At 43.1% G+C, this 24572-nt stretch overlaps 1 protein-coding gene across 1 annotated transcript in view; it reads left to right on the top strand.

Annotated features, from left to right (window-relative positions):
• slc25a12 (solute carrier family 25 member 12) overlaps positions 1 to 24572 on the top strand; it is a 128471-nt gene that overhangs the window by 34212 nt on the left and 69687 nt on the right. Inside the window, exons 6-9 of the mRNA XM_078552103.1 lie at positions 874 to 1020; positions 6937 to 7075; positions 12061 to 12154; positions 22295 to 22379. Coding sequence (XP_078408229.1) covers positions 874 to 1020; positions 6937 to 7075; positions 12061 to 12154; positions 22295 to 22379 — 465 coding nt within the window. The remainder of the gene's footprint in view (positions 1 to 873; positions 1021 to 6936; positions 7076 to 12060; positions 12155 to 22294; positions 22380 to 24572) is intronic.

Consider the following 24572-nt stretch of genomic DNA (forward strand, 5'->3'; position numbering starts at 1 on the left):
TACTAATTAAAAATCTGTCTATCTCCTCCTTAAATTTATTCAGCGTCCCGGCATCCACTGCACTCTGAATTCCACAGATACACGACCCTTTAAGAAAAGTAATTCCTCCTCATCTCTGATTTAAATCTACCACCCCTTAGCCTAAAACTTTGGCCTTATAAAAGATGGGGTTTGAGAGCATTGGGTGCATTTCTAGAGATAGGATAAGATAACATGGTTACCATTCATTCACACATGCTGACTCCTTTTGTTGAAGAGACCTAGTCTCAGTTCATGAGATTGACAAATACCTCCTAATTAAAGTGAAACTATTCTTGAAGTGAAACCTTGTTATTGTGCAAATGCAGTATTATCAGGATGATTAAGCCTATATTGACATTTTATAGTAGTAACTAAATTATCTTAGTTTCAAACAGCCAATCTCAATTTGAAATTGGAAGTTGATTTTTGTAATTTTAAAATGTCACATTTTTAAAAAATGCAGTAATATCCAGTTATGCCAGGCTGTTGCCCATTAAAAAGGAATGAACTTGTTAGACCAGTTGGCCTTTTCCTGTTATTAAAAAAAAATTGTCATCCTGCCTACTGTTCTCTATCTATTTGTAAAACAGCAGTGGGGTGAAAGGAGCAGGAGATATTTCTGATTATCTTTTAATAGTGTTTGTTTTAGTGACAGCTGATTTATAATTAATAAGTTGTATATAGATGATGAAGTAAGGAGGAATGAATACTTGTCATCATTCGGTTTATTACTGCTGTTATTGTCCTTTGGAGATTGTAGAGTTTTGATGCTAAAAAATAGAGATGGCTCTGGTTCTTATAGGACAGCAATTCCTTCCTTAAAATTGTGTCTTTTTTAATTCTGTTTTCCAGGAACTACAGCTGGAGCATGCAAGGCAAGCGTTTGCACAAAAGGACAAAAACAAAAGTGGCACAATCGTGGCATTAGACTTCAGCGATATAATGGTTACCATTCGTTCACACATGCTCACTCCGTTTGTTGAAGAGAATCTAGTCTCAGTAAGTGAAATTAACAGGTTTATTTTTAAAAGAACCTCCTAATTAAAGTGGAACTATTCTTGGAATGAAACCTTGTTGGTAAATACATATTATCAGGATGATTAAACCTACATTGATAGTTTACAGTAGGTAACTTAGTTTCAAACAGTCTCCCTCAAGTTGAAATTGAACATTAATCTTTAAAATTTTAAAATGTCACATTCGAAAAAGTTGTTTGCACTATAAAGCTGAATTCTCCGTTGCTTTAATTTAGTATTGTGCTTTCAAAGAGCTTGCATGCTCGCTTGTATGAATCAGAGAACACACGTGAGCCAAAGAAAGATTCTTACTTTGTGCTTTGAGTTAATCATTAAGACTAGTTTCTTGAGATATTTCAGTTTGAGTGCAGCTGAAATCAACACTTACACTATTGAACTTAACAAATAGCCTGTAGAATTAACTGCAGCTGAAAGGCAGTTAATGCTTTTAATAAAAATGTAGGTGAGTAAAACGATTGATGCATTCCATTCAATGTGTAAGGGAGTAAGCACATTTATTAGGATACAATTAAGCCAGTTTCACTAAGTTTTACTAAGGTTAAGTGCATTTGGGTTTGTAGGGGGGTTGGGGGGTGGGGGGGCGTGGAAAGGTTGGTCGGAGGTCCAAGGGGGGTGGGTGGGGGGGTGGGGGGGGGTGTCGGGGCTGTTGGAGGTCAGGGGTGGGGGGAGCGGGGTGTCGGGGGTGGGGGTGGGGTGCAGACATGGCACCGCATCAGGGAGGGGGAAAGTTACATGGACGCTTTGCTCCAGGAGGCGATCACACCTCTCAGATTAGGTAAGTCAAATTTGGTCTGTGATCAGGGACAGGAAGTTGTGACTGCAGGTGAAGGTGTGGGGACCCAGGAAGTAGGGTTCAAGGAGCCTCGGCCCCTGCAACTGTCCAACAGTTCCAAGGTTCTTGAAAGCTGTGTGGATGAGTGCGGGGACTGCAGGGAGGATGAACAAACTGACCACGGCACCGTGGTACATGGAGCCATTCAAGTGGGGGGAGGAAATGGGAGCTTAGTAGTGGTAGGAGACAGTATAATTAGAGGGATAGATACTGTTCTCTGCAGCCGTCAGCGCGAGTCCTGAAGGCTGTGTTGCCTGTCTGGTTACAGGGTTAAGGGCATCTCCTCAGGGTTGGAGAGGAACTTGGAATGGGAGGGGAGGGATCCAGTTGTTGTCGTCCATGTTGGTACCAACGACATTGATAGGACTAGAAAGGAGGTTCTGCTGAAAGAATTTGAACAGTTAGAGGCTAAATTAAAAAGCAAAACCTCCAAGGTAATAATCTCAGGGTTGCTACTTGAGTCATGGGCGAATTGGCATAGGGTAAATAAAGTCAAGGAGTTAAATGCATGGCTCAGAGATTGGTGTGGGAGGAATGGGTTTCAGTTCATGGGGCACTGGCACTAGTACTGGGGTAGAAGGGAGCTGTTCCGGTGGGATGGGCTTCACTTGAACTGTGCTGGGACCAGTGTCCTGGCGAACTGAATAACTAGGGCTGTAAACTAAATAGAGGGTTGGGGAGGGTTCCGGAAAGGGAAAACGTAGGCTTACAAAGCAAAGGGATATGGCAGCCTCGCAGGGCAGCTACTTGGGCAATGATACCCAGAGTGTGACAAGAAGGGACAAAGTGTACAAACATGAAAAAACAGCATCAAAGAGAGTCAAAGGGGGGAAAAAATGATAAAAAGTTAAAATTAATGGCCCTTCACTTAAATGCATATATTATTCGGAACAAAATAAATGAATTAACGGCACAAACAGAGGTTAATAGGTATGATCTTATAGCTATTACAGAGACGTGGTTACAAGGAGATCAAAGCTGGGAACTAAATATTCAGGGGTATGTGACTTTTCAAAAGGACAGGCAGGAAGGAAAGGGTGGTGGGGTAGCTTTGTTAGTACGAGATGGAATAAGTACGATAGCAAGAAATGATCTTGGCTCAGAAGATGTAGCATCCATGTGGGTCGAGGTAAGAAATAACAAAGGGAAGAAGGCACTGGTGGGAATAGCCTATAGGCACCCCGACAGTAGCTATTTGTAGGACAGAGAATAAATCAGGAGATACTGAGGGCATGTAAAAAAGACCGTACATTAATCAGGGGTGACTTTAATCTTCATGTAGATTGTGAAAATCAAATTGGCAGAGGTAGCCACAAGCAATAATTCGTTGAGTGTATTCGGGACAGTTTCCAAGAACGGTATGTTGTGGATCCAACCAGGGATCAGGCTATTTTGGATCTGGTAATGTGTAATGAGGCAGGTTTAATAAATGATCTCAGAGTAAAGAGGAAACAGCGATCATAACATGGTAGAATTTAGCATTCAGTTTGAGAGTGAGAAACTTGGGTCGGAAACAACTGTGCTAAATTTAATTAAGGATAATTACAAAAGAATGAGGGCAGGGTTGGCCGGAGTGGACTGGGAAAGCAGTTTATCAGAAAATACGGTTGATGAACAATGGCAGACGTTTAAGAAAATAGTTCAAGACTCACAACAAAGATATATCCCAGTGAGGAAGAAGGATTCAAGGAAGGGGATAAACCAACCATGGTTAACCAAGGAAGTTAAAGATAATATCAAATTGAAAGAAAAAACTTACAATGTGGCAAAAATTAGTAGTAAGCCAGAGGTTTGGGAAAGCTTTAAAAACCAACCAAAGATGACCAAAAAAAAAGAGAGAAAATTAACTTTGAGGGTAAACTAGCAAGTAATATAAAAATGGACAGTAAGAGCTTCTTTAAATATACAAAAAGGAAGAGAGAGACCAAAGTGAACACCAGCCTCCTTAGAGAAGAGGCTGGGGAAATAATAATGGGGAACCAGGAAATGGTAGAGGAGTTGAATAAATACTTTGCATCAGTCTTCACGATAGAAGACACTTATAGCATTCCAAAAACATTAAATAATCAAGGGACAAAATTGGGGGGGGATTAAATATCATTAGTGAAAAATTACTAGGGAAACTAATGGGGCTAGAGGCCGATAAGTCCCCTCGACCTGATGGGTTGCTTCCTAGGATATTAAAGGAAGTAGCTACAAAGATAGTGGATGTACTGGTAGTAATGTTCCAAGAATCCTTAGATTCTGGAAAAGCCCCAGAGGATTGGTAAACTGCCAATGTAACACCTTTATTTAAAAAGGGAGGGAGACAAAAAAACTATAGGCCAGTTAGTTTAACATCTGTCATTGGGAAAATGTTGGAGTCTATTATAAGTGATGTAACAGCGGAGCATTTAGAAATGCATAATCTAATCAAGCAGAGTCAGCATGGCTTCATGAAGGGGAAATAATGCCTAACAAATTTATTAGAATTCTTTGAGGAGCTAACAAGCAGGATAGATAAAGGGAACCAGTAGATGTAATATATTTGGATTTTCAAAAGGCATTTCAATAAGGTAACGCACATAAGGCTACTTAGTAAGATAAGAGCCCATGGTGTTGGGGATAGTATATTAACATGGATAGAGGATTGGCTAACTAATAGAAGGCAGAAAGTTGGGATAAGGGGGGCATTTTCAACCTGTAACTAGTGGAGTGCCACAGGGATCAGTGTTGGGGCCACAGTTTACAATATATATTAATGACTTGGATGAGGGAAGTGAATGTACTATTGCCAAGTTTGTGGAGGACACAGAAATAGGTGGGAAGGAAATTGGTGAGGATGGCACAGTCTTCGGAGGAATATAGACGGGTTAAGTGAGTGAGCAAAAACTTGGCAGATGGAATATAATGTGGGCAAATGTGAGGTTATGCACTTTGGCAGGAAGAATAGAAGAGCTGAATGTTATTTAAATGGAGAAAGACTGCAGAAAGCTGCAGCACAGAGTGATTTGGGGGCCCTCGTGCATGAATCACAAAAAGCCAGCATAGAAATTCAGCAGGTAATAGGAAAGGCAAATGGAATGTTGGCCTTTATTTCAAAGGGAATAGAGTATAAAAATAGGGAAGTCTTGCTAAAACTATACAAGGAACTAGTTAGACCACACCTCGAACACGGTGAATAGTTTTGGTCCCCTTATCTAAGGAAAGATATACTGGCTGGAGGCAGTCCAGAGAAGGTTCACTAGGTTGATCCTGGATATGGAGGAATTTTCTTATGAGGAGAGGTAGAGTAGATTGGGCCTGTACTCATTGGAGTTTAGAAGAATGAGAGGTGACCTTATTGAAACATATAAGATTCTTAGGGGGCTTGACAGGGTAGATGCTGAGAGGTTGTTTCCCCTTGTGGGAGAGCCTAGGACCAGAGGGCATAATCTCAGTAAGCGGTCACCTATTTAAGACAGATTCTTCTCAGAGGGTAGTGAATCTGTGGAATTCTTTCCCACAGAGGGCTGTAGCAGCTGAGTCGTTAAGTATATTCAAGGCTGAGATAGACAGATTTTTAATCAGTAAGGGAATCAAGGTTTATGGGGAAGAGGCAGGAAAGTGGAGTTGAGGATTATCAGATCAGCCATGATCTCATTGAATGGCAGAGCAGACTCGATGGGCCAAATGGCCTACTTCTGCTCCTATGTCTTATGGTTTAAAGGATTTTATGCTTTTCAACTGAAGCCTGACACTGACAAATGGACTCCAAATTGTAAACTGGTACCCTGTTGGTAAGACTTACCCTATCAGCCCAAGGACCCCACCAGTGTGTCCTAAAACCCCTGTTACTGGTTATTGCATGGAACTCGCTGAGAGTTCTTCAATACTGATTTTAAAGACACTGAAAATCTGGCTGCTGCACAGCAATGGCTCGTAATGTGACTTTCAACACCCTGGGGAGGGAAGCTCATGGTCCTGTGGTTGTGTTGTTGAAATGATTTCTTCACTATTGTGAAGGAAAGCGAAAAGGCTGGATTGACATGGGATGGACTAGTTACATTTGGGAGGTGGATTTCTTAAAAGGTTTTACCTGGGTCTGGAAGCTACTATTTTAAATACTCAGCAGCATTTATTTTGAAACCTTTTCCAGTCAATGTTGGGAAAACCCTTGACACCATCAAACCTAAACTCTTGACAGCTGCTCTTTAGACTGTGTCATAGAGAACTTGACCCATTGTGATGTAATTCATTTCCTTCTAACATCAATTTTTTTTTCCATACACTGCACCCCTTCCCCCCACCCCTACCCCGACATATGCTCCCAAATGCCAGCATCACTCCTGAATACCACCAAACCACACAAACATCCTCCACAACAACTACTACATACAGGTCATACAAACTACTTCCTAGATGTCAGCAACCCCTTGCCTTCCTTGTTTTACTGGCCTTTTAAAACAAAAAAATAGAATAAATACATGCTCACTGACTTAGCTTTCTTGCAAATATGCACATAATTATACAATTTAAATCTGAAAATCCTAGTAGCAATCCTATAATGTTCTGTATTAAAGAACTTGATTTATTTAATCACTGTAAATCAGTGGCCCTGCTATATTGTACATTACGTGAAATGAAGCAAAGCATAGCCCCTGGCCATCAGCAATCGTTGATATGCTGATAATATATTGAAAATCATCATATAAATTATAAAACATTTCATCTGGATGCCACACTTTTATATTTACAATCTCTTCCAGTTTGCACTTTTAATCTGCATCTTGAATTAGAGCAGATTCTAATCTCCAATGTTTCTCCAATGACCAAACAACAAGTTAATCTGAATGGCTTGAGTTATTGAAATATTTGTTTGTGCTTTTTAAAGGGATACATTTACCAAAAAATGCATTGTGCACTACATGGTCTAATACTCCTTTCTTTATAAACAAATTTTAATCACATTTACAATGAGCAACACAGAGAGAGACCCAAAGTGTGTATATAGAATTTTTTCTGTTTTCAATTTTTAGCTCTTCTAAAAGGAATTAACAGTAGCAATGTTTTGTTTTTATTAAACAGGCAGCAGGTGGAACTACCTCTCATCTGGTCAGCTTTTCTTACTTCAATGCATTTAACTCCTTGCTGAACAACATGGAGCTTATAAGGAAGATATACAGCACTTTAGCAGGCACAAGAAAAGATGTACAGATCACTAAAGGTAAAAATATTAATTTTTGTCCCCTACCCCGCCCAAACAAATCAAAATTTTTTTCCAAATATTTGTTGCTTTAATTAATAATCCCTAATTAATCTTATCAGAAAATCAGTCATCGACTTTTCACAGGTTTGATCTATTAATCAACCTGTAATTGTGCAATGAGTATGAATTTTCTGATTGCAAAACCGTATGTAAGGCTAAATACATTTTAGTCTAGTTTAGTAACAAAACAGTTAAAGCAACACTTTGAATCTCTTTCATCTTGAAAAATTTGACCCGAGCAGTTTTCTGCAGCATATCACAGAATCTCTCAGTGCAGAAGAGGCCCTTCGGCCTATCGAGTCTGCACCGACACGTGAGAAACACCTGGCTTACCTACCTAATCCCATTTACCAGCACTTGGCCCATAGCCTTGAATGTTATGGCATGCCAAGTGCTCATCCAGGTACTTTTTAAAGGATGTGAGGCAACTTGCCTCCACCACCCTTCCAAGCAGCGCATTCCAGACCATCACCACCCTCTGGGTAAAAAGGTTTTTCCTCACATCCCCCTAAACCTCCTGCCCCTCACCTTGAACTTGTGTCCCCTTGTGACTGACTCTTCAACTAAGGGGAACAGCTGCTCCCTATCCACTCTGCCCATGCTCCTCATAATCTTGTACATTTCGATCAGGTCGCCCCTCAGTCTTCTCTGCTCCAACGAAAACAGCCCAAGTCTATCCAACCTCTCTTCATAACTTAAATATTTCATCCCAGGCAATATCCTGGTGAATTTCCTCTGCACCCCCTCCAGTGCAATCACATCCTATAATGTGGCGACCAGAACTGCACACAGTACTCCAGCTGTGGCCTCACCAAGGTTCCATACAACTCCAACATGACCTCCCTACTTTTGTAACCTATGCCTCGATCGATAACGGCAAGTATCCCAAATGCCTTTTTCACCACCCCACTAACATGCCCCTCCGCCTTCAGAGATCTATGGACACACATGCCAAGGTCCCTTTGTTCCTGAGAACTTCCTAGTGTCATGCCGTTCATTGAATACTTCCTTGTCAAATTATTCCTTCCAAGATGTATCACCTCACACTTTTCAGGGTTAAATTCCATCTGCCACTTATCTGCCCATTTGACCATCCCGTCTATATCTTCATGTAGCCCAAGACACTCAACCTCACTATTAACCACCCAGCCAATCTTTGTGTCATCCGCAAACTTACTAATCCTACCCCCCAAATAGTCATCTATGTTGTTTATATAAATGACGAATAATAGGGGATCCAGCACAGATCCCTGTGGTTCACCACTGGACACGGGCTTCCAGTCACTAAAGCATCCTTCTGTCATCACCCTCTGTCTCCTATAACTAAGCTAATTTTGAATTCACCTTATCAGATTACCCTGTATCCCATGTGCACACAATGTGCCTTCTTTATAAGTCTCCCTTGTGGGACCTTGTCAAAGGCTTTGCTGAAATCCATATAAACTACATCAACTGCATCACCCCCATCTACACACCTGCTCACCACCTCAAAAAATTCAATCAAATTTGTTCGGCATGACCTCCCTCTGGCAAAGCGATGCTGTCTATCCCTGATCAAACCTTGCCTCTCCAAGTGGAGATAGATTCTCTCCTTCCAATAGTTTCCCTACCACTGACGTGAGACTCACTGGTCTGTAGTTCCCTGGCTTATCTTTACAACCCTTCTTAAATAGCTGAACCACGTTAGCTCTTCTCCAGTCCTCTGGCACCTCCCCCGTGGCCAGAGAAGAATTGAAAATTTGGGTCAGAGCCCCTGCGATCTCCTCCCTTGCCTCCCTCAGCAGTCTGGGACACAAATCATCCGGACCTGGAGATTTGTCCACTTTTCAGCTTGCCAACACCTCCAATACCTTGTCACTCCCTACATCAATTTGCTCAAGAACCTCGCAGTCCCTCTCCCCAAGTTCCATACCTTCATCCTCATTCTCTTGGGTGAAGACGGATGTGAAGTATTCGTTCAACGCTCTACCGATGTCCTCCGGCTCCACCCATAGATTGCCCCCTTGGTCCCTAATGGGCCCTACTTTTTCCCTGGTCATCCTCTTCCCATTGATATACTTATAGAATATCTTGGGATTTTCCCTACTTTTACCAGCCAGAGCTTTCTCATATCCCCTCTTTGCTCTCCTAATTGCTTCCTTAAGCTCCACCCTGCGCTGTCTGTACTCCACTAATGCCTCTGCTGATTTGCTCCCCTTGTACCTGCTCAAAGCCTCTCATTTCTTTCTCATCGTATCCTGAATACCTCTGGTCATCCATGGTTCTCTGGGCTTGTTACTCCTTCCTATCACCCTAGAGGGAACATGTTGAGGCTGTACCCTCCCCATTTCCTTTTTGGATGCCCCCCACTGCTCCTCTGTAGATTTCCCCACAAGTAGCTGTTCCCAGCCTACCTTGGCCAGATCCTGCCTTATTTTACTAAAATCCGCTCTCTTCAACCCAAAACATTTTTTTGCAACTTGTCTATTTCTCTGTCCTTGTGTACCATGTTGTGGTCGCTATCACTAAAATGCTCGCCCACCACTATCTCAGCCACCTGTCCGGCTTCATTCCCCAGAATTAGGTCCAACACTGTGCCGTCCTTTGTTGGACCCTCTACATATTGACCTAAAAAGTTCTCCTGTACACATTTCAAGAAATCCACTCCATTCAAGCCCTTAACACTATGTCTATCCTAATTAATGTTGGGATAGTTGAAACACCTAATATAATTAGCCTATTGTTAATGTTTTTACACACCACCACAAATTGTGCACATATTTGCTCCTCAATTTCCTGCTGACTATCTGGGGGTCTATAATAAACATCTAACAATGTGGCTGCCCCTTTTTTATTCCTAAGCTCTGCCCACAAAGCTTCATTTGATGCCCCCTCCAAGATATCATCTCTCCTTACTGCAGTAACTGACTCCTTAACTAATAATGCAATGCCGCCTCCTCTTTTACCCTCTCCCCTGCCTGAAGATTCTATATCCCGGAATGTTGAGCTGCCAATCCTGCCCCTCCCTCAACCACGTCTCTGTGATGGCTACTATATCACAATTCCACGTGTCAATCCTCACCCTTAACTCATCCGTTTTAGCTGTAATACTCCTGGCATTAAAGTAGATGCCATCGAGCCTTGCTTTACTCCCCTGAAGCTTAATGCAGCTGTACTCCCTCTGACTTGATTGTTTTACTGTATTATGATATGTCCCTATTCTGCTAACGTTCTGTGTCCCCTCCCCCTGCCGAATTAGTTTAAACTCCTCCCAACAGCACTAGCAAACCTGCCTGCAAGGATGTTAGTCCCGCTCTGGTTCAGATATAGACCGTCCCGCTTGTACAGGTCCTACCTTCCCCAGAAATGGTCCCAGTGATCCAGGAATCTAGAACCCTCCCTCCTGCATCAACTCTTAAGCCACGTATTCATCTGCGCTTTTCTCCTATTTCTGTGCTTGCTAGCATTTGGCACTGGCAGTAATCCAGAAATTACAACCCGCGAGGTCCTGCTTTTCTGTCTACTGCCTAACTCCCTGAATTCTTGATGCAAGACCTCATCCCTCTTTCTATCTATGTCATATGTTGCAAGATTGCTGGTCTTATGGTAGTAATATTAGACTACTTGTGACAATGCTGGACTAATAATAATTCAGAGAAAGTGAGTTTAGATCCCGCCTTGACGGTTTGAAAATTTGAAAAGTGGTAACAAAAAAGTGATAATGAATATGTTGGACTGTCCAGGCTGGTTCACTGATGTCCTTTAGGCAAGAAAACCTGACATTCTTACTGGTCTGGCCTGCTTGTCACACATCTGAACTTACGAACAAGGAGCAAGAGTAGGCCATTTGGCCGGTTGAGCCTGCTCTGCCATTTAATAAGATAATGGCTGATCTGATAATGACCTCAAATCTGCATCCCCCCTACCCCCGATAACCTATCACCCCTTTGCTTACCAAGAAACTACCCACCTCTGCCTTAAAAATATTCAAAGACTCTGTATCCACTGACTTTTGAGGAAGGGAGTTCCAAAGACTCATGACCTTTGAAAGAAAAAAATTCACCTCATCTCTGTTTTACCCTTACCTTTAAACAGTGACCCCTAGTTCTAGATTCTCCCACAAGAGGAGATAATCTCTCCACATCCACCCTGTCAAGACCCCCTCAGGATCTTATATGTTTCCATCAAGACACCTCTTACTCTTCTAAACTCCAGCAGATGCAAGCCTAGCCTCTTCAACCTTTCCTCATAAGACAATCCGCCCATTCCAGGTATTAGTCTGGTAAAACTCCTCTGAACTGCTTCCAATGTATTTATATCCTTCCTTGAATAAGGTGACCAATACTGTACACAGTATTCCAAATGTGGGCTCACCAGTGCTCTGTATAACTGAATCATGATCTCCCTACTTTTGTATTCAATTCCCCGTGCAAAATTTTTGGTTCTTAACTCCCCTCTAAAGTGCCAAGCCACTCGAGGACAACTGAGGATGGGAAATTAATGTTATTCTTGCTAATCAAACCCACATCAAAAAATGAAACAAAATAGGAACTTTTGGAGTTCCACATGGCTCAGCCATGTAACATAAGAAGCAGCAGAGTCATATTAACCAGGAAAGTCTCTGTGCAGTATGTAGCAATACAGAGGAATTACACAATAGAATCAGGCTATTTGGCCCAATTTTGTTGTTTACCCTCCATGCTGATTTCAGTTTGGTCCATTGATGGACGAGTAGGAAGAAACCGCATGTTTGTGCTGTCTTTAGTGGAGCCTTTGAAGCTTGGGAAAGAATTGGACCCTATATGCACTCGGAAAATTCGAGCTCCAAGTTGCTACCCTCTGTATTCGAAGTGTGATACCCCTGCCATTGACAGTATGCTGTCAGCATAATTTTAGCATAAAACACCTTAGGACATTGCAAATAGGCATGCAGCTGTTATCTTTGTTTTTCTTTTGATATATAGAAGAGTTTGCTCATGCTGCCAATAAATTTGGACAGATTACACCTTTGGAGGTTGATATCCTTTTCCAGCTTGTGGCTCTCGACAGTCCAACAGGGTAATTACTTTTCAATTCACTGATTTGTCTTTTGGTATGGATATTCAAAGTTGTCTATTGATTTGACGTATAAAACTGCAAGGTAGGATGTATAAGAAACCAAAAGTACCATGAATTAAGTTAATTGTCTAATAGATCTTTACATTTGGTACGTTTTAAAATTGGTACATTGAAATAGTCTTGAGTCTAGTTTTATTTAAATTAACCTCCCGATAAAATAGTGATGCCAGCACAAGGGAAACAGTTGATTGGCGAGTAGCTGGTGATTATTTATTTGTCTTTAGTTTATATCTGTTAATTCGGTTAGCCTGATAAATAGATGCATGGGAGGGCACCACAGTCCCAATCAACGCACATCCTGTTCCATGTGGGAGCTCCAGGGAACTTCTCATGTTCTGAACAACCACATGTGCAGGAAGTGCCATCAACTGGAGGAGCTGGAGCTCCAGGTTTCAGAACTTGAGCAACAGAATCACAGAAACGGCACAGAAGGAGGCCATTTGGCTCATTGTGTCTGCACCTGCTCTCCAAATGAGCATTATGACCTAGTGCCATTGCCTTGCCTTTTCCCCGTACCCCTGCGCATTGCTTCTATTCAAATGCCCTCTTGAATGCCTTGATTGAACCTGCCTCCACCACATTTCCAGGCAGTGCATTCCAGACCCGAACCGCTCGTTGTGTGAAATAGTTTTTTCTCGGGTAACACTTGCTTCTTTTGCAAATCACTAAGTCTGTGCCCTTTCGTTCTTGATCCTTTTACAAGCAGGAACAGCTTCTCCCTATCTACTCTGTCCAGCTCCCTCACGATATTGAACATCTCTATCAAATCTCCTCTTATCCATCTTCTTTCCAAGGAGAACAGTCCCAACCTCTCCAATCTACCCTCATAGCTGACATTTCTCATCCCTGGAACCATTCTTGTAAACCTCTTCTGCACTGTCTCCAGTGTGTTCACATCCTTCCTATTATGTGGCACCCAGAACTGTACACAATACTGCAGCTGAGGTCTAACAAGTGTCTTATAAATTTAGCACTACCTCCCTGCTCTTATACTCTATGCTCCTATTAATAAAACCCAGGATACTACTTCTTGAAGTTCCAAACTGTCCTCCTTGCAGTTCACACACTCCCAAGCTTCGTATCATCCGCAAACTTAATGAAATTTCCCCCTGCACACCAAGATCTAGATCATTAATATATATCAGGAAGTGCAAAGATCCCGATACCGACCTCAAGGGAACTCCACTACAAATCTTCCTCCAGCCCGAAAAATATCCATTACCCATTACTCCCTGCTTCCTATTTTTCAGCCAATTTTGTATCCACAGTGCTACTGTCCCTTTTATTTCCTGAGCAATAACTTTTCTCACAAGTCTGTTGCGTGGCACTGTATCAAATGCCTTTTGAAAGTCCATGTATGCCACATCAACAGCATTGCCCTCATCAAGCTTTTCTGTTACCTCTTCAAAAAACTCCAGCAAGTTAGTTAAACAGCTGACGTCATTTCAGTGCATCTGCAAGGCTGAGAGCTAGGTGGATAGCACGTTACTAAATGTGATTAGTCCACAGCTTAAGAATGTGCAGGCAAAGAGGGAATGGGTGATCGCCAGGCAGATAGTGCAGGAGTTCCCTGAGTGCATTTTCTCTCCAACTGGTATTCAGTTCTGACTACTGGTGAGAGTGATGGCTTTGGCTGCATTCCCCAGAGGAACCACATGCACGGCACCACAGCTGGCTGAGCTATACCGGAGGAAGATTGGGAAAGTAATAGTGATAAGGGATTCTATAGTTAAGGAAACAGACAGGCATTTCTGTGCTGCATATGTGAATCCAGGATGGTATGTTGCCTATCTGTTGCCAGGGTCAAGGATGTCACTGAGCAACTGCAGAGTATTCTGAGGGGAGAAGGTGAACAACCAGCGATTGTGGACGATATCAGTACCAACAACATGGGTAAAAAGAGGGATCAGTCAGCAGACAGATTTTAGGGAGATTGGTAAGAAACTAGCAAGCAGAGCCTCAGCGTAATCTCTGGATTACTCCTAGTACCATGCGTTAGTGAGTATAGAAATAGGAAGATAGAGAAGATGAATGCTTGGCTGGAAAGATGATGCAGGAGGGAGGGTTTTCTGTTCCTGGGCATCAGTTCTAGGGAGGTTGGACCTATGTAGGCTGGATGAGCTGCACCTAAACAGGGCCAATGTCTTTATGGGGCGATTGGCTAGTGCTATTGGGGAGGATGTAAACTAAGTTGGCGAAGGATAGGGAACCAGGAGGTAATAGCGAGAAAAAGCAAGGTGCACAAAGAATTGGGAGAGACAGATAGCACTTGAGTAAGAAATAGTAAGGTATTATGTGGGATCAGAGTAAGAGGACATGCAATAATGTCTAAATTAGGTTTATAGTGGATGCATGTGAATGCACAGAATGTGATAATTGAGGTTGGTGAGCTGTAAGTGCAAATAACCAATGGGAATAAGGTGTCATGGCAATAACGGAGACCTGGCCCAAAAAAAGGGCAGGACTGGGTACTAAATATTCCTGGATACAAAGTGTTCAGGAATGACGGAAAAAAAGAAACAATGAGGGGTGACAGAATTGATTAAGGAGAATATTATAGTGTTGGAGAGAGGATGTCATGGAGTACTCGAGGACTGAATATATTTGGTTAGAACTAAGAAACAGTAGAGGTACCATTAAAATACTGAGTGTATTCTATAAGCCACCAAATAGTGGGAAGGATGCAGCAAGTCCCCGCTTTAAGTCACCCCACTTAACGCCGTTTCGTTTTAAAGTCATTTCTTTTTCAGGACCCATTTCTCCAAACTACATTGCGATTTTCATTTTTATTTAATTTTGCATCATAGCCATTGGGGTCGTCATCGCGTGTGTTGTGCGTCATTGCCATTGGCTTCCTCATTGCGCGTGTCACGGTCTTCATTGCACGTGTTATGCGTCATCGCATGTCAGCTCATTTAATGTTCACCTAATATTGGGTCCTGTGCCCAATCAGTGTCATTGTGAGTCAGTGCCTTGAGGGAAGCTGGATATTTTTTAAAAAGCCACCGAGGCAAAGTTCTGAAGAAAGAATGTCCAGAGCAAGAGATTTGTTTTGCAAGTCATGTGGAAGCCTGGGCAGCTCATCTCTGTGAAAAAAGACCCATTTCTTGACTCAAGCTGATTTCAATTTTGGAGCTTCAGGAATGCCTGCTGTGCGTGAGGTAAAGAAACCATTGAAGTCTGTGAGAGAGAGCTAGGTACAGTATTTGCTGCTGCACACAGGTACAGTAAAATTGCTTTCCTTGCCTCGGGGCTTGTTCGAGTGAAAAATACAGGATGTACCCTTCAGGAGGCTGACTTCCTTGTTGAAGCCTGCAGCAGTCAAGGCACAGGAGCCATTTTAAAATCAGTGAGAAGCCATTTGCAGCAGGCGAGGCAGATGAGCAATATGTAGCAGGTGAAGCAGAGGAGCCATTTTAAAGTTTCTTCTTTCAGGCTTATGATTTGGTGCTACAATCCCTTGGAAGCACTTTAAAATAAAACAAGCAAGCCAAGCAAGTGGTAGTGAGCCTGCTGCTGCAAAGGAAGCATGAAAAACTATAAGCCTAGCAGTAAAATTGGATGTTTTAAATTGTCGTGAGGCTGGAAAACGAGCAGTCGACATTGCCAGAGTGCATGGGCTACCCCCCACGACAGTAAGAACAATCCATTGTAACACTGACAAAATCAAACAAAGTGTGCAAAGTGTTACACCTTTGTGCTGGCAGGGTAAGTCAGATTAGAAGCAGCATAATGAAGAATATGGAAAGACTGTTGGCAGTCTGAATCAAAGACCCAAACCAGTGCCAGGTGTCTGGTCATCTAAGAAAAAGCCAAACGCCTGTATAAAGACTTACAGAATGAGCAGAGTGAGAGAAAGTTGTGGATGGTTCAACCGTTCCAAGAAGATTTCCTATCCGTACAACAATAAAGTGTCCCGTGAAGCAGCTAATGCTGTTACAGAAGCGGCAGATCCGTTTGAAGAGAGTTATTGAAGAAGGTGGCTACTCACCAAAACTAGTTTTTAATGTTGACGAGGCAGGGTTTTTTGGAAACGTATGCCACAGAGAACGTACATGTCAAAAGAGAAGACAGCACCAGGATTTAAAGCTGCCAAAAGTTGCTTGACTGTTCTGCTCGGTGGAGATGCTGCAGGCGATTTTAAGTTTAAGCCCTTAGTGGTGTACCAGTCTGAGACACCGTGGGCATTGAGGGTTTATTCCAAGGAACATCTGCGCGGCATTTGGCATTCAAATAAGAAAGCCTGGATGACGGGAGCACTCTTCAAGAATGGTTCTCTCTGATTACCATCCCTGCCTGGAGGGCATATTACACCAGAGAAAATCTCACCTTCAAGATATTGCTTTTCTTGGATAGTTATCCTGGTCATCCTATCAGCCATGATGAATTGTCTGAAAATGTGACGTTGATATTCCTGCTACCCAACATGACTTCATTGATACAGCCCATAGCAACATTCAAGGCTTATTACCTACACTGTACCTTCTCCCAGCTCATTGAGGCAACAGATGGTGAGAATGTGCCATCGGTCAGGGAATTTTGGTGTGGCTACAACATCCTCAAGGGTGGTGACAGTATCGCTGATTCATGGGATGAAGTCACGTCATCGTGCCTGAATGGTATGTGGCAGAAATTCTGGCCTGAATGTGTCAGTGGCAGCGAGAATCTCACAACGCTGCACTTGTTAGCGTGAAATCATCATTTCGGTGAGGGAGGCTGGATTTTATGAAGTGGATGAGGTTGACGTAGTGGAATTGCTTGTATCCCACAGAGAGATATTTCCAATTAAGACTTAATGCAGCTAGAGAGTCAGCGAACTGAAGAGGAAGATCGAGCTGACACATCATCCCTCAAGTTTTGTCATCAAAGGCTGTCAAAAGCTTTCCAACAAGAGGAATATATTCACGGAGGATGACCCAAACAGAGAATGCAGTGCCAAAGTGAACAGAGTGATCAGTGATGTCATCAACCGCTACAGAGAGATCAACCGGGAGAAACAGAAGAAAACCATCTGACAGAGCTTGGATGAATATTTCTAGGTTGTTGACAATGCCAGCCCTTCATCCCACTAATTCCACAAGGACCTGGCTATTGCACGCTGTCTTCAATTCAAAACGAAAATCACTCCAGCTTCCACCGTTGAGCTTCTCTAAAGAAGAATCTCAAACCCTAAGGTCATGGCACCATGCAGGGATTTCAAAGTGCCATCAGCAATGTCTTCAAAAGATCCCCCAAATCCAGTGGCAAGAAAGACGGTGCAACAGCCAGCCTTCTCCCAAGCCAACATGCCCAGCATCATGGCTTTAAATCACTCAAAGCTATCTCCACTGAAACAGTTTATGAATGTCCTCAAAGCATCTCTGAAGAGGTCAAACATCTTCCCAACTTGTGGTGATCGACCAAAATGAGAGAAGGTTCATTTGGGAAGACACCGAACACACAGAAACTTGGTCAAGAACGCGCAGAGGATAAGTCAAGGCGGTGGAGAGAATGCAAAAGCCTCCAAGCAACTCCTCTGATTGATTTTCCAAGCAACACCTGTCCGTATGTGGCAGAGTCTGAAGAGTGCACATTGGACTTATCAACCCATCTCAGAACCCGTTGAGCCAGAGTGGAAGCAAGTCGATCCTACTTATTTTATGTGCACCCCTGATGAAAATAGACCCAACGGGGAAGCCGTAAAATCTAGCCCATCCGATCCTGCGGGGCCTTGACAGAGTGGATGCTTCCCATTTTGGGGAGTCTAGAACTAGGGGACACAATTTAAAAATTAGGGACTTCCAATTTAAGACTGAGATGAAAATAATTTTTTCTCTTGGAGGATCGGTGGTCTGTAGAATTCTCTTGTCCAGCGAGCAGTGGAGGGTGGGTCATTGAGTAATAAATTAGATAGATTTTTGATTGACAAGTGAGTCGAGAGTTATGGGGGATAAACAAGAAAGTGGAGTTGACGCCACACAATCTGATCAGCCATGATTTTATCAAATGGCGGAGCAGGCTTGAGAGGCTGAATGGCCTACTCCTCCTAATTCTTGTATTCTTGTATTGAAGCTCTGGACAGGTTAAAAATTGATAAAGGGGAGGTGTTATTAGAAAGGCTGACTACTAAAGTTAATAAATCACCGGGACTCAATCAGAGGGTACTGAGAAAAGTAAGGGTGGAATTGCAAAAGCACTGGCCATAGTCTTCCAATTGTCCTTAGTCGTAGAGCTTGAGAATTGCAAATGTCACACCCTTGTCCAAAATAGGGTGTAAGGATAAGCCCAGCAACTACAGGCCAGTCAGTTTAACCTCAGTGGTGGGAAAGATTTTAGAAACAATATATGGGACAAAATTAACAGTCACTTGGACATACATGGATTAATTAAAGAAAGCCAGCATGGATGGTTCAAGGCAAATTGTGTTTAAATAACTTGATTGCATTCTTCGATGAGGTAACAGAGAGGGTTGATGAGGTAATGTAGTTGATGTGATGTACATAGACTTCTGAAAGATGTTTGATAAAGTGCCACATAACAGGGTAGTCAGCAAAATTTATGGAGTAAAAAGGACACCAAGTAAATGGCATCATGGATACGAAGTTGGCTGAGTGACAGGAAACTGAGTGTAGTGGTGAATGGTTGTTTTCCAGACTGGAGGGAGATATATCATGGGTTCCCCAGCAGTTAGTATTAGGACACTGCCTCGATCACTATTAATGACCTTGACTTGGGTGCGCAGGGCCCAGTTTCAAAATTTGCAGGTAGCACAAAACTTGGATGTATTGTGAACTATGGAAAGATAATGATGGACTTCAAGAAGACATAGACAGGCTGGTGCAATGGGTGCACACATGACAGATGAAATTTAATGCAGAGAATTGTGAAGTGATACATTTTGGTACGAAGAATAAGGAGAGGCAATATAGAATAAAGCATACAATTTTAAAGAAGGCGTAGGAGCAGAGGGACCTGGGGGTTGTTGAGGGTGTCAGGGCACTTTGAAGAAGTGTTTTTTTTATTCATTTATGGGATGTGGGTTTCGCTAGCTGGGCCAGCATTTTTTGCCCATCCCTAGTTTCCCTTGAGAAGGTGGTGGTGAGCTGTCTTCTTGACCGCTGCCGTTCATGTGGTGTAGGTACACCCGCAGTGCTGTTAGGGAGGGAGTTCCAGGATTTTGACCCGACGACAGTGAAGGAACAGCGATATATTTCCAAGTCAGGGTGGCGAGTGGCTTGGAGGGGAACTTCCAGGTGGTGGTGTTCCCATGTATCTGCTGCCTGTGTCCTTCTAGATGGTAGTGGTTGTGGGTTTGGAAGGTGCTGTCTCAAGAGCCTTGGTGAATTCCTGCAATGCATCCTGTAGACGGTACACACTGCTGCTACTGTGTGTCAATAGTGGAGGGAGTGAATGTTTGTAGATGGGGTGCCAATCAAGTGGGCTGCTTTGTCCTGGATGGTGTCAAACTTCTTAAGTGTTGCACTCATTTTGGCAAGTGGGGAGTATTCCATCGGACTCCTGACTTGTGCCTCGTAGATGGTGGACAGGCTTTGGGGAGTCAGGAAGTAGGTTACTCGTCATACGATTCCTAGCCTCTGATCTGCTCTTGCAGCCACAGTATTTATATGGCTAGTCCAGTTCAGTTTCTGGACAGTGGTAACCCCCAGGATGTTGAGAGTGGGAATTCAGTGATGGTAATGCCATTTAACATCAAGAGGCGATGGTTGGATTCTCTCTTGTTGGAGATGATCATTGCCTGACACTTGTGCGGCGCGAATGTTACTTGCCACTTGTCAGCTCAAGGCTGGATTTTGTCCAGGTCTTGCTGCATTTGGGCATGGACTTATCTGAGTATCCTCAGTATCTGAGGAGTCACGAATGGTGTTGAACATTGTGCAATCATCAGCAAATATCCCCGCTTCTGACCTTATGATGGAAGGAAGGTCATTGATTAAGTAGCTGAAGATGGTTGGGCTGAGGACACTACCCTGAGGAACTCCTGCAGTGATGTCCTGGAACTGAGATGACTGACCTCCAACAACCACAACCATCTTCCTTTGTGCTAGGTATGACTCCAACCAGTGGAGACTTTTCTCCCTGATTCCCATTGACTCCAGTTTTGCGAGGGCTCCTTGATGCTACACTCCATCAAATGCGACCTTGATGTCAAGGGCAGTCACTCCTACCTCACCTTGGGAGCTCAGCTCTTTTGTCTGTGTTTGAACCAAGGCTGTAATGAGGCCAGGAGCTGAGTGGCCCTGGCGGAGCCCAAACTGGGCATCACTGAGCAGGTTATTGCTAAGCAAGTGCTGCTTGATAGCACTGCTGATAACCCCTTCCATTATTTTACTGATGATCCAGAGTAGACTGATGGGGTGATAATTGGCCGGGTTGGATTTGTCCTGCTTTTTGTGTACAGGATGTACCTGGGCAATTTTCCACATAGCCAAAGTGATGTCAGTGTTGTAGCTGTACTGGAACAGCTTGGCTAGGGGCATAGCAAATTCTGGAGCACAAGTCTTCAGTACTATTGCCGGAATATTGTCGGGCCCCATAGCCTTTGCAGTATTCCTTGCGTTCGGCCATTTCTTGATGTCACGTGCAGTGAATCGAATTGGCTGAAGACTGGCATCTGTGATGCTGGGGATCTCCGGAGGAGGCCAATATGGATCATCCACTTGACACTTATGGCTGAAGCAAATGCTTCACCCTTATCTTTTGCACTGATGTGCTGGACTCCTCCATCATTGAGGTTGGGGGTATTTGTGGAGCCTCCTCCTCCAGTGAGTTGTTTATTTGTCCACCACCACTCTTGACTGGATATGGCAGGACTGCAGAGCTTAGATCTGATCCGTTGGTTGTGGGATCACTTAGCTCTGTCTATTACTTGCTGCTTATGCTGTTTGGCACGCAAGTAGTCCTATGTTGTAGTTTCACCAGGTTGACACCTCATTTTTAGGTATGCATGCCCTGCACTCTTATTGAACCAGGGCTGATTCCCTGGCTTGATGGGAATGGTAGAGTGGAGGATATGCCTGGCCATGAGGGTTACAGATTGATTACAGTTTAATAAATCATACAGGATCCTGGGATTTATAAATCAAGGTAGAGTACAAAAGCAAGGAAGATATTGTGAACCATTATAAAACCAGTTTGGTCTCAACTGGAATATTGTGTTCAATTCTGGGAGGAACTTCAGAAAGGATATGAAGGCATTAGAGAGAGTGCAGAAAAGATTTATGAGATTAGTTCCAGGGATGAGGGGTTTTAGTTATGTGGATAGATTGGAGAAGCTGATGCTGTTCTCCTTGCAAAAGTGGATGTTGAGAGGAGATTTGGTAGGTGTTTCAAATCATGAAGGATCTGGACAGAGTAGCTAGAGCGAAACTGTTTTCATTGGAGGAAGGGTTGAGATCCAGAAGATGCCGAATAAAGTGTTTGGCAAAAGAACCAAAGGTGACATGATGACAAGCTTTCTTACCGTGCAAATGGTTATGGTATGGAACTTGGTTTTTATTCATTCTTGGGATGCAAGCATCACCAGCAAGGACAGCATTTTTTTGTCATGAATTCCATGCCTGAGAGTGTGCTGGAGTCAGATTCAATTGTGACTTTCAAAAGGGAATGGGATAATTATCTGAATAAGAAAAAAAATCAGGGCTATGTGGAAAAGTGGAGGAGCTGGCATGGACACACCAAGCCGAATAGCCTCCCTCTGTGCTGTAACTATTCTATGAAGTGAAAAAAATTATGACAATGGTGCACAGGTCAAGCACAAATTTATAAATAACTGCAGCTTAATTTAATGGTTTTCCACAGATTGCATATTGCACTGTTGAAGTTTTGTCAGTTAGGTTTGATTTTGCTTGACAACTTAACACAATTTATTGATTTCCCGCACCCAAATGGATACCTTCTTGAAATATCAACAATCTTGTGTTAAGATTTTGACTGGAAGTAACTGCATTTTTTCAACATAATCTGAACAAGATTGTTTTGCAATACAGATTATTGCAACAAAACATATGACAAGACAGGTTGAACTTTGTATGTGTTATACTTATAATGAGCTGTTTCTCTGCCTGTTTATTCCCCCTTCAGGCGAGTCACTCTGGCAGACATTGAAAGAATAGCACCATTGGAAGAAGGAGCCCTACCATATAACCTGGCTGAAGTCCAGAGGCAGGTAGGAGGCAAATGTAGCTTTCCAATGCAGATGTCTAGTAATGTTAAAGTTACATTAGTATGATTATATCATGATGCTTATATTTGTGTCAAAACCAAAAACTTGCATTTACTGAAAGCCTGCTCAAAACAACTGCTGTGTACAGTTTGAAATAAGAGTGTACAATTTAGTTTAGCAGCTTGGGTAAAACATTTTGGCCTGCTTCATGCAAATAATGGAGTGTCCCACACTACTTTGGACTACAGTGCATGTTTGGAAAGAAACAAGTCAATTTCCCGTGGTGTTGCACATAGTGAATTGAGACATAGGCCAGAATTTTTGAGCTGGCAGAAGTCCTGCTGGGCTGAATGCAGGAGGCAATTCTGCTTTGGTGGGTGGTGGGACCCTGAGCTGCCATCCCTACTCAGGATGATGGCTTGTGCTCAAGAAGTGCTAGCCCAATTATAGTGCCAATAGATCAGCAGCTTCCATAGCCTCAGCAGCTGCTGATGGCCAATACTTAGGCTGCAGCTGCAGGATGAGGGCGTATCGATGGCTGCTGCCCCTGAAGATTGGTAAGCAGGGTTAATAGTAGCTGGTGCCTTGGGGCTGATGGCCTTGATGAACAGGTTTGCTGCCAAGGTCTTCTCCACAGGCCAAAGGTTGCCCAGAAGGAGCCCCTCTCCCCTGGAGTCTGCAGAGAAGCCACCAGTTATCACTGGACAGTCTCCCTATGTGGAAGTGGGAAGTGGCCCTTAATTGGGCTGTGGGCTGGTGACTTCTCTGTCATCTTTCCTGCTGTCAAATGGCATGGTGACTAAGACATCAGACTGAAGAGGGTATTCTCTCCAATCCTGCAACTGCCTCATAGGCCAGTTGAAGAGAAGAAATTACAATCCCCGATCACATAGCGACCACAGAGACTCAGGCTTCCTTTAACCGGTTTTATTCAAGCATATGCAAGGGAGCCGCAATCATTCTTAAGAATGAAGACCCAGTTCCCAGATTGATTACATTTCATTACTTTTGTACTTTTTCTTATCATAATACATTTGAGTACTTTTGAATATATCTAATCGGCAACCGACACACCGGTCCCATGTTAAAACTATCCCATTGAGCACATAAACGTGATTTTGCTAACCAATTATTCTAAAGGGTGTATACATAATTATATTATCCAATCAAAATTAAAACATGTATGCAAAGACCTTGATTCTCACAACTCAAGACCGCTTGTGTTTCATCAAAGACCCCTCTTTGTCCATTGTATGTCTTCCCATATCTAAGCTAAAACCATCTGCCCCTTCCCTATGTGGGAGGGGAGTACACGTAATCTATTTTATGTCCTCCTTGTGTCTTCAGTCTGACTCTCAAGGCTGTGCAGTGTTCATCTGGTAATCGTCAACTCTTAATATGCTTAGCAGCCATGTCTGCCTGGAGATTTTAAGTGTTCTACAGTAAATTCTTAGTGTTCTTTTTTAGCATTTTTAATTTTCCCCTAACAAGACAAACCACCTGACACTTTCCCATGCCATTTTGCCAGCCTTCTCCCCTCCCTCTCCATATCCATAGGGCTGGTAAAATTTAGCCTTATAGTATTATTCCGATTAGGTAGTGAGGAAGGAGAGAAGGCTAGAGGGCAGGGGAGAAAGAAAGCGTCAGGAAGAAATGAGAAAGTCAGGAGAGGTCCGTGTGTCATTATGGAGGAAGCGAGGGAACTGGGTCAGGGGGAAAAGTTTTGGTGGTGTTGGGGAGGATTGAGGAAGGGTGTGATGAAGCCAAGAACTGGCAGGCAGGTAAAATCCTGGACACAAAAATGCAGTCAAGAGAGTGGAGAGTGAACTGGGAGAAGAGAGAGCAAAAAATGGTCAGTGGGAAGGGTCAAAATGCTATTTGGAATGTTTTTCGACAAATGTGACATTTAAATGCAAGTTGTTGTTTGTGGGGTGGTTTAAAAGGACAAATTGTTACTTTGTAGTGAGGGTTTATGTAGCTGTCAGGGAATCAAGATTATTGGTAGAGTCCTACCATGGACAGGAGAATGACCAGAGAGTACAACCTCTTTTAGGGAAGAAGAAGGTAGGCCATATCGATAGTCAGCAGGGCTTTGTGTTTGTCCCACTGAACGGTTGCAACCCAGTTGACTGCAAATATAGAGATAGTTACTCAGTGCTGCGGCTCTGCCTGCGTCAGGCAGAGCCACAGTAGTTA

This window comes from Cetorhinus maximus, chromosome 11 (genome assembly GCF_964194155.1).
Source record: "Cetorhinus maximus chromosome 11, sCetMax3.hap1.1, whole genome shotgun sequence".
NCBI lineage: Eukaryota > Metazoa > Chordata > Chondrichthyes > Lamniformes > Cetorhinidae > Cetorhinus > Cetorhinus maximus.